The 15,335-nt window shown below is 36.5% G+C and overlaps 2 protein-coding genes across 2 annotated transcripts; one reads left to right on the top strand and one right to left on the bottom strand.

The window, feature by feature from the left end:
* Window positions 1-1,382: 1,382 nt before the first annotated feature.
* Window positions 1,383-2,318, top strand: LOC102912262 (olfactory receptor 5AC1-like). The gene has a single exon (XM_006981598.3). The coding sequence runs from the start codon at window positions 1,392-1,394 to the stop codon at window positions 2,316-2,318; it is 927 nt and encodes a 308-aa protein (XP_006981660.1). The 5' UTR covers window positions 1,383-1,391.
* Window positions 2,319-11,329: 9,011 nt separating this feature from the next.
* On the bottom strand, window positions 11,330-12,262 carry LOC102911930 (olfactory receptor 5AC1-like). The gene has a single exon (XM_006981597.3). It carries the CDS (start codon window positions 12,251-12,253, stop codon window positions 11,330-11,332), a length of 924 nt encoding a protein of 307 aa, XP_006981659.3. The 5' UTR covers window positions 12,254-12,262.
* Window positions 12,263-15,335: the final 3,073 nt, after the last annotated feature.

Here is a 15,335-nt window from a genome sequence, read left to right as displayed (position 1 = left end):
ATAATGAGATCATAATCATTTTCATTTGTCTTTATGTAACTCCTGAGACTTTATGCTTTCTGTCAATCTCCGATGTAATTCCTGTTTCTTTTCTCATCACTGATTTTTAGTCCACATTATGAACGTTTTCTCCTACTACTTCATCCTGGATATATGTGTCCCTTTCCGCCTTGAAAAATAATGCATTACATATTACACACACACACACACACACACACACACACACACACACACACACACACACAGAGAGAGAGAGAGAGAGAGAGAGACAGACAGACAGACAGACAGACAGACAGACACAGAGAGAGAGACAGAGAGAGAGAGAGAGAGAGACAGAGAGAGAGAGAGAGAGAGAGAGAGAGAGAGAGGGAGAGAGAGAGAGAGAGATTAATCCTTGTGTATTCATGCTTTTATTTGTAGGGTATATAAAAAGACTATATCAGAGGTATTTGCATTTGAAATGGATTTTCAGAAACCCATTTTAGTAAACCTGTAGCACTGATATTTTCACAATTATTATACGAGAATATCATTTTATCATCTCCATTTGTAGTGGATATTTTATACATTTTAATTTCTGATCATGTTATATATGAAAAGGGATATCTGTGTGTGTGTGTGTGTGAATTGTATGCTCCAAATTAGCCATCTTTTATTTTATTTTGGTCAGAATACAAATATAAATCTTTATATTACTTTCATATTTTCACTAAAATACAATTTTCAAATTTATTATATGTTCTTTGTCTATAAGATACCATTTGTTGTTGTTGCTGTTTGTTGTATGCTGAGTTTCTTCCTCTGGATAATGGAGCTAAGCTACCCTTTTCTTGCTATGTGTTATTTTCTAAATTTTGTTTTCCATGGTGTGAGGGTGGAGCCTAGTTTATTATTTCCAGACACATAGCTGGCAGTTACAGCCATTCTTTTCAGACTGGATCCAAATTTTTTATTGGTTTATATCAGTCATATATACACTAAAATTTATTTTTATCTCTCTCTTCTGCCCACTTATGCTCTTGTCTTAATGTTTTTTTCATTAAGCCTTTAACTTAGTTCACTGTATATTAAGTATGCTTGACTACTCTTACTCCTTATATTAACCTTAGGACTGGAAACCAATTTTTCATATGAACTTTAAGATGAATACATGCAGGTGTATAAAACCTTGCTAGACTGAAAAGTAAAGTATTTGCATTAAGTTTACATGTCACTTTATAGTTACTTTTTTATTATAAGAAACTTAAAGTGAATATTTAAGTAAGGAAATGAAAGTAAACATTTAATACTAGTGGAGAAGCATCACATAGGAATATATTAGTGTCACAAACGTCCCCCCATCTTACAATTCTGTCTGGTTGTTTCTCACCTTTTCCATCTCCAGGTCAGATATGGCAGAAAGAAACCAGACTCTGGTGACAGAGTTTGTTCTCACAGGACTCACTGAGCGACCGGAGTTACAGGTGCCCCTCTTCCTGGTGTTCCTCGTCATCTACCTCATCACCATGGTGGGCAACCTTGGACTGATCGCTCTCATCTGGAAGGACGCTCATCTTCACACTACTCCCATGTACTTATTTCTCAGCAGTTTAGCGTTTGCCGACGCGTGCACTTCGTCTTCTGTGACCCCCAAGATGCTTGTCAATTTTTTATCTACAGATCGCCAGATATCTCTGAGTGACTGCTTCGCCCAATTTTATTTTTTTTGCTCCAGTGCAACCACAGAATGTTTCCTCCTGCTAGTGATGGCCTATGACCGCTATGTGGCCATATGCAACCCCCTGCTTTATCCAGTGGTGATGTCCAATAAGCTCTGTACTCAGCTTATACTTGTTACCTATTTTATAGGTATCCTGAATTCAACAATCCATGTGGGGTTGTTAGTTAGATTAACGTTCTGCAGGTCCAATGTTGTACATTATTTCTACTGTGAAATTGTACAATTATTCACAATTTCTTGCACTGATCCTACACTTAATATGCTTGTGGTTTTCATCTGCTCAATATTTATACAAGCCTTCACTTTTATAAACATTGTAGTCTCTTATACCCGTGTGCTGTTTGCCATCCTGAAAAAGAAGTCTGAGAAGGGCCGAAGCAAAGCTTTCTCCACCTGCAGTGCGCACCTGCTCTCTGTCTCTTTGTTCTATGGAAATCTGTTCCTCATTTATATCCGTCCTGGGTCTGGACCAGCTGAAGATAAGGAAAAACTGTATTCTTTATTTTATACAATAATAATCCCCTTTCTAAATCCATTTATTTATAGTTTGAGGAATAAAGAAGTTCTAGGAGCTCTGAGAAGACTAAAAAAGAAATAAAGACAGTTAACACGAACTCATGGAAGCTCATGGTTTCTGGACCAACAGCTAGGGAGCCTGCATGGGACCATCCTAGGCCCTCTGCATGTGGGTGACAGTTGTGTAGCTTGGTCTGTTTGTGAGGTCCCTAGCTTTGGGATCAGGACATGTCCCTGGCACATGAGCTGGCTGTTTAGTACCTATTCTCCATGCTTGGATGCCCCACCCAGCCTTGTTGCCGAGTGAGGATCTTGGTCTTGCCTCAAGTTAATATGACATGCTTTTTTGACGCCCATGGGAAGCCTTACCCTTTCTGAACTGTGGAGGAGTGGAATGGGAGGGTAGACTGGAGGTCGGGGGGGGGGGGGGGCGGGAAGGAATGACAAGAGAGGAGAGAGGGGAAACTGTGGTTGGAATGTAAAATAAATGAAAAAAATTAGTTAAAAAACTCGGGGGAAAAAGAAATAAACATTTGTAACAAGTTTCAAGTGTTTTTTTCTTTTTTATATAACAGGAACAAAACACAAACAAAAAACAACAAACCCCAAGTTCACTGTATGAGCCACTACTCTGCTTTTTTAGCACAGGGCTGTTACTCAGGATGTTTTGTAAGCTCCGTATGAGGGCAGACAGTTTTATGTTTGGGTCCATTGCCATGTGGACATTTCTTTGCATATGAGTCTAGGGCTGGATAGTCAACATTGTCTACAGCCACCTTGTTTAGGAACACTGTGTTCCATTTTACCTTAGCATTCTAATTTTTGGAAGCTAGCTATTTTCTAGGGACTTCCATAATTATAAGCAGCCACTGGCATTTTACTGAGAAATAATGAGAAACATTAACTGAAATAAATGAATAAGTACTTAGCCACTAGGGTAAAAGTTAACAATTGAACTGTCACTTATACCCGCTGGGAGAGGGGAAATCAGATGGGAATAAATACAGAGACCAACAGCCAGGCATTACTCAAAGAGTGTAAGACCTTGGAATACTGAGCCCTAAATGAGATGTTTTCATCAAATCCCTCCTTCAGAGCTCAAAGAATCTCACGGAACAGGAGGCAGATAGAGTGTAAGAGCCAGAAGGCATGGAGGGTAAGAAAACAAGGCCCTCTCAACCAGGGTGAGCCAAGCTCACATGAACGCAGAGACTGAAGCAACAAAGTTCCTGCACAGGTCGGCACCAGGTCCTCTGTGTGTTTATTTCGGCTTCCAGTTTGGTGTTTTTTATGGAATTCCTGAGTTTGCAAAAAAATGAGTCTCTCAATTCTGGTGCTTTCTCTTGGGCTCTTTTCCTTCTGTTCATTTGTCTTGTCTGAGTTTAATGTGATAGCTTTTGTTTTATCTTATTATATTTTATTTTGTTTTTAGAGTGAATGAATGAAAACCTAGTCCCTAAAGTAAGGGTTAACAACTGAACTGTCACTTATACCTTCTAGGAGAGGGGAAATCAGTTTTCTCAAGTAGAATGACACTGTGTATCAACTACTTCTGGATATGTTCAGGAGTAGTTGATCAATGTATAATGGACTCCACAGTGTGTGTGTGTGTGTGTGTGTGTGTGTGTGTGTGTGTTTGTGTGTGTTTGTGTGTGTGTAGGTGTGCATGTGCTTTATTGGTTACAGTTTGCCTTTTTTTCTTTTGGGGTATGACAGGTATTCTAAGTTAAACACAGACACCTAAGGAGCAGATACGCTGTGGAAGCAAATCTCTTAAGGGAGGCAGGAAAATAGAACACAGGTAGTATGAAGGAAAATGGAGAATGATGGGGAGAAATTTTGATAGGGAAGAGCTTGGAAGTAGGGTAGGGGAGAGAAGGAGGTGAGGGGAGAGGTAACTAATATTAAAGATCTTTGAAAAGGCCATGTGGTAACCTATTTTATAAACACACATATACATATATATTCATGTTCATATATATATGTATATAATACACACATATCTATATATATATATGGGTAAAAGTAGAACAGAGGACATTTGCTGTGTTTCAGGATGGAGGGATAGATATATGGACTTAGGGATTTGGCTCTTATCAAAGCAGCTAGAAACTATTTGAGTGTTTAGATGGAGACATTGAAACAGGTTTGAGAGCAGTAGTGACCTCAGTTGTTTGGATTTTATCAAGATGACACTGGCCACAGATAGAAAGAACTCCCACAGAGAAAGTTGGAAAACATACACAGATTATCAAATTTTTACCTTAATGTATCAAGGAGATGACAAGGACCTCTGAAAATTTGAGAATTAGACAATTTCAATAGACAGGTAAAAGCAATAGTTCACATAGTGCTTTAGAAATTCTGAGGAGTTCAGCATCAAAGATAACTCTCAAGGCTACCTAAAAATAGATTTTTAGTTAACTAGCTTCAGCCATATCACATTATAAATTAAAAAGATAACAGTTTATGATAACTATATACAATTTGCTCTTGACAACTAGAAACAAAATGAGAATAAGCTGAGTAGATAATGATGATGTAATTTGAGAGACAATGGTGAGTTAAGATGAGGGCCATTGAATTTGTATTTAGACGGCCGGGTGGTGGTGGCTCACGCCTTTAATTCCAGCACTCGGGAGGCAGAGGCAGGCGAATCTCTGTGAGTTCTAGGCCAGCCTGGTCTCCAAAGCGAGTTCCAGGAAAGGCGCAAAGCTATACAGAGAAACCCTGTCTCGAAAAACCAAAAAAAAAAAAAAAAAAAAAAAAAGAAGAAAAGAAAGAATTTGTATTTAGACATTTGATTTTGGTGAATGATTGACATTTAAGAGCGGTTTAATATGTTGGTGGGACACAGCAACTTGAAGAGAAATAAGAGAAAGGAAAGTGGTCCATCTTCTAAAGAGCACAGGGGAGTGTTGACTTGAGGCTAAACCTATCCTGCTACTCCACATTGTGCAAAATCTGTTCTTTGTTTCTTTGTTTTCTATCTACAGACTGTGCCTGACCTTAAGAGATCATTTTCTAAAGAGTCTTTGATTCCACTTAGAAAATGGAGATAATTCTCCATCTTGTCAGACACGTAAACCACCCACAAGGCACAGATTGGCAAACATCTTATGCTTTGTAGAAGAGGTTCTGCATTATAACATTAGCAATGTAAATTGATGTTTTTTCAAAAATAAACATTTTATTAATTCTTTGATAATTTCATTAATGTATTTTAATCATATTCATCTTTACTCCTCTCAGCTCCTCACAACTTCATAACCATGCAACTTTGTATCCTTTAAAAAAGTTTTAATGACTCACTGACTCAGAAGTCCATATCCTTACAAGGGTACGACCATCTACTGTACTCTAGTAGGGAGAGGGTGTCAACATACCAGGAGTCACATACTCAAAGAAAACTGACTCTCTCCCTAAAGCCATTCTCTGTCCATACCTTGTCATTTAGGGATAATACCTTTTCCTACTTCATGCTAGAATGTTGACTGGCTTGATTTTGTGCAGGTCATGTTCAGGCAACCACAGCTACTCTCGACTTCATGAGTTTGGTGCCCCTCTTATGTCCAAAAGACACTTTTTTTTTATCTCTAGTCTCTCTGATCTCTGGCTCTTACAATCTTTCCACTGTGGTCGCTGAGCCTTGATGAAGTTAGATAAAAATGTCCTTTTTATGGCTGAATACTCCACTGATACTTATCCTCTATTCTTTGACAAGTTGCATGTTTCCACTTTAATCACCATATACTGTACAAATAAACTTCTCTGAGGCCTGATATTAGGAGTGAGAGATATGAATTTAGAGTCCACTTTAATACTATGCCAATTTATTTTATCGAAATAGGAATTACAGGTTCACATTTTGACCTCTTAGTTTTCTAATCATGAGTTCTTGGCCAGATTTGTAATACATGTGTTTATTTCTGTGTAATGTGCCTTAAATTCAATTAGAAAGTGGTTGGTTACTACCATAACATTCATGCCACTTTTTACACCCATGGATGTATCTTGCCATGCTGTTGGGGAATATTATTTTAAAGTGTGCTATTTTTGCTTATGTTGCATTTGTTTAAGTCTGTAAAGATGTGTTACTGTACCTGTACAAAACATCAGATGGCCTATAAAGAACTGAATAGCCAATAGCAGGGCAGGAGAAAGGATAAGCAGGGCTGGCAGGCAGAGAGAATATATAGATGGAGAAATCTGGGGGGTGGGGATCAAGGAATGAGAGAAGAAAGAGAGGAGGACTTCAGGGACCGCCACCCAGCCAACCAGCTACACAGCCAGACACAGAGTAAGAAGGAAAGAAAAGGTATACGTGAATAGAGAAAGATAAAAGCTCCTGTGGCCAAAGTTAGATGGGCTAATTTACGTTAAGGAAAGATGGCTAGAAATAAGACAACCTAAGGCTGTGCACTTATAATTAAGAATAAGCCTCCATATTTAATTTATTTGGGAGCCCAGAGAGTAAAGAGCAAAACAAACACCACCACCATGCTGGTTGTTATTGAAGCTCACAGTGTTCATAGCTGACTAAGGCTATTGACGGATTTTCCCTATGCTCCAGCAGTCTGTATAGAATTTTCCATTAATTTGTGAGCTAGGCAGCAAGAAGGAATCTTGACCTGATTGCTGTATGTTCAGCAGTTGGATCTTTTCATCAGGTTCTTGTTGACAAAATAATCTGTATTGTTTTGGGGTCTCTGGAACATCCTCTGAAAACAACTTGAGGGTTGGTATCCCATATGTAGCCCTGAGCTTTTTACTTGGGAACCTATGGCTTCTGGAAGGGGCATAATCCCTTGTGTAGTGTAACTCCATTTAAAATCTTATAAAATACAATGTTCCCACATAGTATTTTCGAACTCCCTGAGATAGTTATATTTTCCTTAAGTCCCATCTATGTTAAAGTTTTCATAGATTCTGATATTACAAAAAGACAAAATTGTGTTATTTATATTTCGGATAAAAAAACTCTCATGAGAGGCAGTGGGTCACTTCTCTGATGGTGAGCTGTCATGACTCAAAGTGTGTCTGAATGAATGTACTAGGTTTCTCTGTATTTGTTCATGATTAGTTTCTAACTCAGAAGAACAAATTTGCCTTTGTTTTATAAGGTATTTGTAGGGTGTTGTGGAATAATCTTTTGTATACTGTGAAGATGTGTCACTCTGATTACCTTAATAAAAAGCTGAACGGCCAGTAGCTAGGCAGGATTTCCAGGCACAGAGGACACTGGAAGAAGAGCAGTGATGCCAGAAGACCCAGGACAAGCAGCATGGGCATTACAAACTAAAGATAAACAAGCCACATAAAAGAATGTAGATGAAAACATATGGGTTAATTTAAGTTACAAGAGCTAGTTCATGCCTTGACAGCTAAGCTGAGTTACATCATCCCAAAAATTAAAAATTACCAAATGCACAAGACCACTAAGTCTATGCTATCAGTTGAGCTTTCATAATTAATAATAAGCCTCCATGTCATAATTTGGGAGCTGGGTGGCAGGACAGAGAAAGACTCAAAACAAGGAAACAAAGAAGTCCTGAGTGGGTGAAAACCAGAGTAACTCTGTATTTTGATGTGGGCATCACCTTTTGAAGACTACAAGATCAATTGACCCAATGGTAAGTTAGCAAAGCTATTAATTACTCAAATGGGTCATGCTCAAGAGGAATTGAATAGATTTCCTCAGGAGTCTGAATATGAGTGCTTGGGAACTATTGAGTGCAAAGACTGTCAACTGTGGCTTCTGCCTTTTGGATGTTCACAACATATGCCTATTTACATATATAGAAACCTCCTGCAGAGACTATCTGGGGTGATATTTTGTTTGTGTACCCCAATAAAGATTACATGGAGGTCAGAGGAAAAGGTCAGCCACTATATTAAACATAGGGGTCAGAAGGTGGTAGCACATACATGCCCTTAATCCTAGCAGCCTAATTAAAGGTCACATGGGAACAGAGCCAGGCATGGTGACACATGCCTTTAATTCCCAGCACTAGTTAACCATAGATGTCTGGAAGTCTGTACAGACAGACAGGAAGTGATAGAGTGGGATAGAAAGAGGAAGCGATGTAGCTGGGCAGAGAGAGGAAGTGAGATGTCAGGGCACAGAAAGTATATAGGCGTGAGCAGACAGGAAGTAGCTCTCTTTTTGGCTGAGGATTTCTAAGAGAAAGAATGTGGTTGACTTCTTTCTGCTTCTCTGATCTCTCAGTTTGCACCCCAATATCTGGCTTTGGATTTTTTATTGATAAGACCATTTAGTAATTCATCATACATCTGGTACCCCAGTGTTTGTGGCTTCTTTATTTCCTTGTAGTGAGTCTTTCTCTGTCCTGCCACCCAGCCACCAAATTATGACATGGAGATTTATTATTAATTATGAAAGCTCAGCTGATAGCATAGACTTGATGGCCTAGTGCATTTGGTCATTTTTAATTTTTATCACCCAAAATTTGCTGTTGAATGTGTATACAAGCTGTGCAGTACAAAGCAGGTGAAGAATTGGAGCTGGAAAGAATAAAATGAGTAACCCTCAGCATGTGGTGTGTGAGTTTTCATTCCCTCATATAGGTATGGATTCTTTCTTTTTTTTTTTTTTTTTTTTTTTTTTTGGTTTTTTTCGAGACAGGGTTTCTCTGTGTAGCTTTGCGCCTTTCCTGGAACTCATTCTGTAGACCAGGATGGCCTTGAACTCACAGAGATGTGCCTGTCTCTGCCTCCCGAGTGCTGGGATTAAAGGTGTGTGCCACCACCGCCCCGCAGGTATGGATTATTTCTAAGTCCCACCACTCTGAAGGCATTCTCTTTACAACCCTGGAGCAGTTCAGAGAGCTGGTCTCTCAGGCTGCAATACCCAACCACAAGTCAAGCCAAGATTACATGTGAATGATTAAGCTTTTCTCTGTGAAGTAATATGATATCTGAACATTTTTGTTAAAAGAATTCTGACATAATTATATTTGTAAATTTTAAAAGAATTACCTTCTTACGTAGATGAGTATTTACCTTCATGCATGTATATGTACCATGTGCATGTTTGATGCTGACAGGAGTCAGGACAAGATCACAAGTCTGTGATCTCCTAGAAACTGGAGTTACATGATATTGTGAGCTGTAAATGAATGTGGAGAACTGAACCCAGGTCCTCTGCAAAAGCAACAAGTGCTCTTAACAAAGTGTATTTGTGTAATTTTAGTGATAGTAAAAGACATATGGAGCTAGGCAGTGGGGGCACACTCCTGTAGTGCACTCAGGAGGCTGAGACAGGCAGATCTCTGAGTTCAAGATCAGCCTGCTCTACCGATGGAGATTCAAGACAACCAAGGCTACACAGAGAAACACTGTCTCAAAAACAAGAGAGAGAGAGAGAGAGAGAGAGAGAGAGAGAGAGAGAGAGAGAGAGAGAGAGAGAGAGAGAGAGAGGAGAGACAGAGACAGAGACAGACAGACAGAGAGACATTTTCGTAATATAGATTTTAAGTCGGTACTCTAAATAAAATGTTATAGCACATATGGGAAGAAAGGTTAGAAAAGATTACAGTGTTTGCAAAAGAATTCAACATTTTTGAAATTGCTTGTATGTGCAAATAATTTTTCAATTGGTTTTTAAAAATAAGATTTCTCTATGTAGCCCTGACTGTCCTAGAATATTACTCTGTAGTCCAGGCTGACCTCAAATTTAAAGACCTGCCTGCATCTGCCTCCCAAGTCCTGGGATTAAAGTCATGTGCCATCATGGCTGGCTACAAATAATATTTAAAATACTATGAAATTAGTTATGTGGAATATTTTTAAAGAGCTTTTGCTACCGAAAAAATAATGGTATTTATTTTAGGATAAGCTATACACATTGACTTTTTCCTAATAATGCACATAGTCAACAGGGTTAAGTTATAAAATATATTATATATCTACATCTTTAAAAGATATCACACAGCTATGTATTTATAGGAAACATTCAATATCGTTGGAACCACTGACAATGCAAGAGATAAGCTGCATCCAAATAGTAGAACAAGGCATACCTGTGAGCTGTCTAACAATATAAATTTAATTCATTTGATGTGATAATTTCTCACAAATAAATATGCTGGAATAATATATTTTTTAAAAAGATTGAATTATATATGTCTACAAAGTTATACTCATACAAACAACAATTTTGCAGTGCATTATTATCAATTAATTTATATATAATTTGTACCTACAATCATTAACTATTTATAGTTGAGAATTCATTGGCACAACGTTACAGTTCTAAAATTTTGGTTCCAAACAGTCTCTTAAATTCCACCTGCCAACTCTTACTAAAATTTATAACAACAATAATGTAATTGTTTGGAGTTTCTTTTTACTGCAATAAATTTTATAAATAATTTAGTACATATTTACTATCATTGATTAGAAATAGCATTCTGGGCTTTAAATGCAAGATATGACAAATTTTGTTGCTTAACATTTTAACTTATGGCTACCCCATTTTTCTTCCTACACCCATCAATACCATTTTTATATTCAATTCAGCTTGTCTTTTTTCCTATTATTCAATAGTACATTTCTTCTAGGGTATATATTCCATCGTGAAACAGGGTTTAATCTACCAATGCTGTTTAGTGTGGTAAAGGATAAAAAAAACATATTAATTTCCAGGTCTAGAGGGCTAAATTATTCATTCCTATAATTGCTAATTATGCTTGCTAACAATTGTTAAGAGTTATAGCTCAGCCATTGTGTCTCAGGATGTCTTAGTAAAACCAAATTCAATTCTGAAAATTTGGAAAGGACAAAGAAAAAAGATAATTTGGAAAGCTAAAAGTTCAGATAAACTATAGGATATTATTTCTAGACAAGACATTCATGAATTGTGCTGTCACAACTTCACTGACACATATGAAAGAAACTAACAGAGCACCAGACACAAAATTCAAAGTTGGATGTGCCCAGCAGAGCTTACTGAGCCACCAGTGAAATAGCAGAGTCCTAGTCAGTATTTAGGAACCGTTTTCTTTTCTATTGAAATTGTCATCTTATTTTTCATATATGTGAGGGGTAAATATCTGAAAATCAGCACAACTATTATTTCCTTACTACTCTTCTAAATGCACCTATAACCTCTTTGTTCCTCAGACTGTAAACAAATGGATTGAGCAGGGGAATTATTACTGTATAAAATAAAGAAAGCATCTTCTCTTTGTCTCCAACTGGTCCAGACCCAGGGCAAACATAGATGAGAAAAAGAGTCCCATAGAACAAGGAGACAGAGAGCAGGTGCGCACTGCAGGTGGAAAAGGCTTTTCTCTTGCCGTTCTCAGACTTCTTGTTCAGGATAGCAAAGAGGACACGGACATAGGAGACCATGATGGTTAGAAAGGTGAAGGATTGTATAGAAATTGAGAAGACTAAAAGCACAACAATGTTAACTGAAGGATCAATGCAAGAAATGTTGAAGAGCTGTAAAATTTCACAATAGTAATATTGTATAATGTTGGATCTGCAGAAAGTCAGTCTAAGTAACAAACCCACATGAACTGCCAAGTGCAGAGTACCAATTAAGTATGTCACAGCTATAAACTGAGTACAGAGTCTATTGGACATCACCACTGGATAAAGCAGGGGGTTGCATATGGCCACATAGCGGTCATAGGCCATCACAGTCAGGAGGAAACATTCTGTGGTTGCACTGGAGCCCATAAAATAAAACTGAGCAAAGCACTCGACCAGGGATATTTCATGACTTTTAGATAAAAAGTTGATAAGCATCTTGGGAGTCACAGAAGATGAAGTGCATGAGTCGGCAAAGGCTAAGCTGCTGAGGAATAAGTACATGGGGGTGTGAAGGTGAGGGTCCTTCCAGATGAGAGCAATCAGTCCAAGGTTGCCCACCATGGTGATGAGGTAGATGATGAGGAACAGTAGGAACAGGGCAGCTTTTAGTGTGGGCTGATCTGTGAGTCCCGTGAGGATAAACTCAGTCACCAGAGTATGGTTTTCTTCTGTCATGTCTGACCTGAATAATCACTAAAATGAAAGAATCAGTAAATATAAAGTTTATATATATATATATATATATATATATATATATATATATATATATTGCTATCCTTGTTACTAGTATATTCCAAATGAATGTTTTTTATACTAGAACTTAAAAAAGCTGGTCATTGTCTACTTTAATATGCATTGAAAATTCTGCATAATACAAATTTTAAACAATAATACACATAAAGTAATATGTGAATTTAGTGGAAATCCTTTTAGGTTTTTTTTTTTGAGGGGAGGGGTTTCTCTGTGTAACTGCCTTAGATGTCCTTGAACTCACTCTATAGACCAGAATGGCCTTGAACCCACAGGGATATACTTGCCTCTGCCTCTCAGGTGCTGGGATTGATTAAAGGCATGATCCATCACCACCCAGCAGTGGAAATCCTTCTAAATCTTATAAATACAGTATGTGTTTTCCATATTTAGAACTGTATAACTTGTTAAACTCACATGACTAAAACAGATTGCTATATCAAAAGTATAAACAGTAAGATCAGTTGAGTGTATCTTAATTGATATGAAACTGTAGTTCAAAGATTTAATAATCAAGATATTTACACATTGCATAATAGAGAAGTGGGTAAGGAATTAGAAAAGATTTCAGATTCTAACATAAAGGGGATAAAACATAAGCAAATATGTGTTTTCATACAGTAGGAAAGGGTAACTGATGTGGTAGATTACTCTGTCACTGTTAGCCATACATCTGGAAACACAGAATGAAATTTCTACTATATACTATGCATATACACACATAAAATGAACACATAAACACATGCTCATGTTTGTGATTAGCATAAATTAAAGTACGTCAAAATGCTCACTGTACACTCCGGTGAGGGCATGAGTGTTTTCCCATATAACTTGTAGAATATTAATTGCAACAGCCTTTGGGAAACAATTTTATAAAACTCAATTTATTTGAATAAAATATACTTACTAGTCAACCTACCATTTTTTCAGCTATACTTTAGAAATCTAAGCACTACTGGATTAAAAACAGATATACAAAGAATATGCGATTCATTTCTGGCCAAGGAGTAAAGAACAGAAACAGGTGGATATGTCATGGTACATTCAAAAAAATCATCCACAGAAAAGAACTATTATTAATTGTATTGAGAATTACCAGAATGACTATTATCTCAGAAGACATAAATATATAGAAATAAAATTGCTATGATCACACTGTAGCCAAATAAGCTATGATTTTTAAAATATCCCCTTAAATTAAAAAAAATATAGATAAAATACAATAAATTTAAGATTCTGATTTTTGTGGCCTGGGAGTGGAGGCTAGGATAAGAGAAGGAGAGGTGGGAAAGAAGGATAAGTCAACTAGGAATTTCATAAGAGAACAGATTCATATAAATTATATTTTACACAAAATTTGTATCTATGTGTGCATGTTCACATCACTATGCATGTATTAAATGGTGGGTGAAAGAATTGTGTTAAACATGTTAATAGTTTATAAACCTGAGAAAATTGAAGTCCTTATACTGTCTTTTTCAGGAGATATTTTGTAATGTGAAAGTTAATAAATAATAATTTAATTTTTATGACTACAAATAAATAATATGTAGAAATAACCTCCAGAAAATTGTCATATTCCTTTAGATGTTTAGGTAGAGAACATTTCAGCATTGAGTATAGATATAAGTTTGTAACACTCCAACTTATCTATGACTATATATGTAGGTATTTTAGTGAAAAGATTTTAGATATCTTTCAGTTTCAATAACCTTCTTACTAAAAAATTCCCTGGGTGAAACTTGAGTGCATTTGCTTAAAATATAAATTTATACTTTTAAAAAATGTATGAATAAGGGGATTTTTGACATTTTGTAGTACCTGTAAGGACTTCAAAAAGTTTTATGTGAAAATTTTTAAATTAAAATGGACAAATAAAATCATAAAGATTGTTATCTTATAGCCAAATACTGAAATATGTATGGTTGCTAAAAGTTGGAGAAATTGACTTTCATATAACTTTAAAATGAAGACAAGTTTTCTTCTAAGAATTGAATATCAGCATAAGGAATGATTTTTGAGCTGCTGTTCTAACAAAATTAAATCAAACATTTGAGAATTTTTACTTTTAAATGCATACAGAGTCGTAAACATACAGCAGGACAAAATATAAAATAAAAATTCCACCCTAAGATACTTGGCCAGATGTAACTACTCCAAATGTCTTCAGTTATTGATTGCTATGTATAATTTAGCTTAGAAGTAATAATTTTAACTTAACAGTTAAAATAAGATTGCAATAACAATTATTTAACTTAACAGTTACAGAATGCACTAGGAGACAAGTGGAGTCTGTGGCAGTGGCTTTCTCTACCTTTCTCATGATTCTGTGAATTTGAAGACATTTAATTTCACTCAACCACAACCACTTAAGACAGAATTTCTCATTCAGAAATAATACAAATAAATGAGATTCACAGCATAATCACATCTCAATTAAGAAAACATTTCACACTACAAAATATCCCTTGAATACATTGAGTTTTCTTCTCATCAATCAATTTTAGGCCTTAATTTTCTGAATCAGTGGGAAAATTCTCAACAATGGTGGTAGTGATGCAGTCCCAATTGATAGATATTTTTTCGAACTACCTTTTGTGTGTGTCTGTCTCCATTTCAGTTGCTGATTTTTATAAAAATCATCTAGAAATTTTTAATGTCTTATAAAATATTTTGTACAAGTTACAAAGGTGCAATAAACAATAATCCAAAAGTTTTCTTTCTCACCCAATTCCTGTAAAATACCGGGCAACTGGAAAAATACTAATTTTCTGGAACTTATTTTAAATGTATGGGGGAAAGTAGTATTATCTGTGAGCCAAGTTCCCCCCAGAAACTCCAAAATGGAGAGACTTAGCATCTTTTCTTCCACTGCAAACAGATTCTTTAAATCATCTTCAAATTCTCTAAAGTTCCCAAGGCATTCCCAGCAGGATAAAGAAAAGTTGTTCCATTGGGCATTGAGAACAAGTCATCATATCATACACATAACTAGTTGCAACAATAA

Source organism: Peromyscus maniculatus, chromosome 12 (genome assembly GCF_049852395.1).
Source record: "Peromyscus maniculatus bairdii isolate BWxNUB_F1_BW_parent chromosome 12, HU_Pman_BW_mat_3.1, whole genome shotgun sequence".
Classification (NCBI taxonomy): domain Eukaryota; kingdom Metazoa; phylum Chordata; class Mammalia; order Rodentia; family Cricetidae; genus Peromyscus; species Peromyscus maniculatus.
The sequence above is the reverse complement of the archived record's forward strand: the minus strand, read 5'-3'. Positions and strand labels throughout refer to the sequence as shown.

What these genes read in the sequence shown, in the direction of transcription:
- LOC102912262 (XM_006981598.3), top strand. Translation starts at nt 1,392, where the DNA reads ATGGCAGAAAGAAACCAGACTCTGGTGACAGAGTTTGTTCTCACAGGA.
- LOC102911930 (XM_006981597.3), bottom strand. Translation starts at nt 12,253, where the DNA reads ATGACAGAAGAAAACCATACTCTGGTGACTGAGTTTATCCTCACGGGA.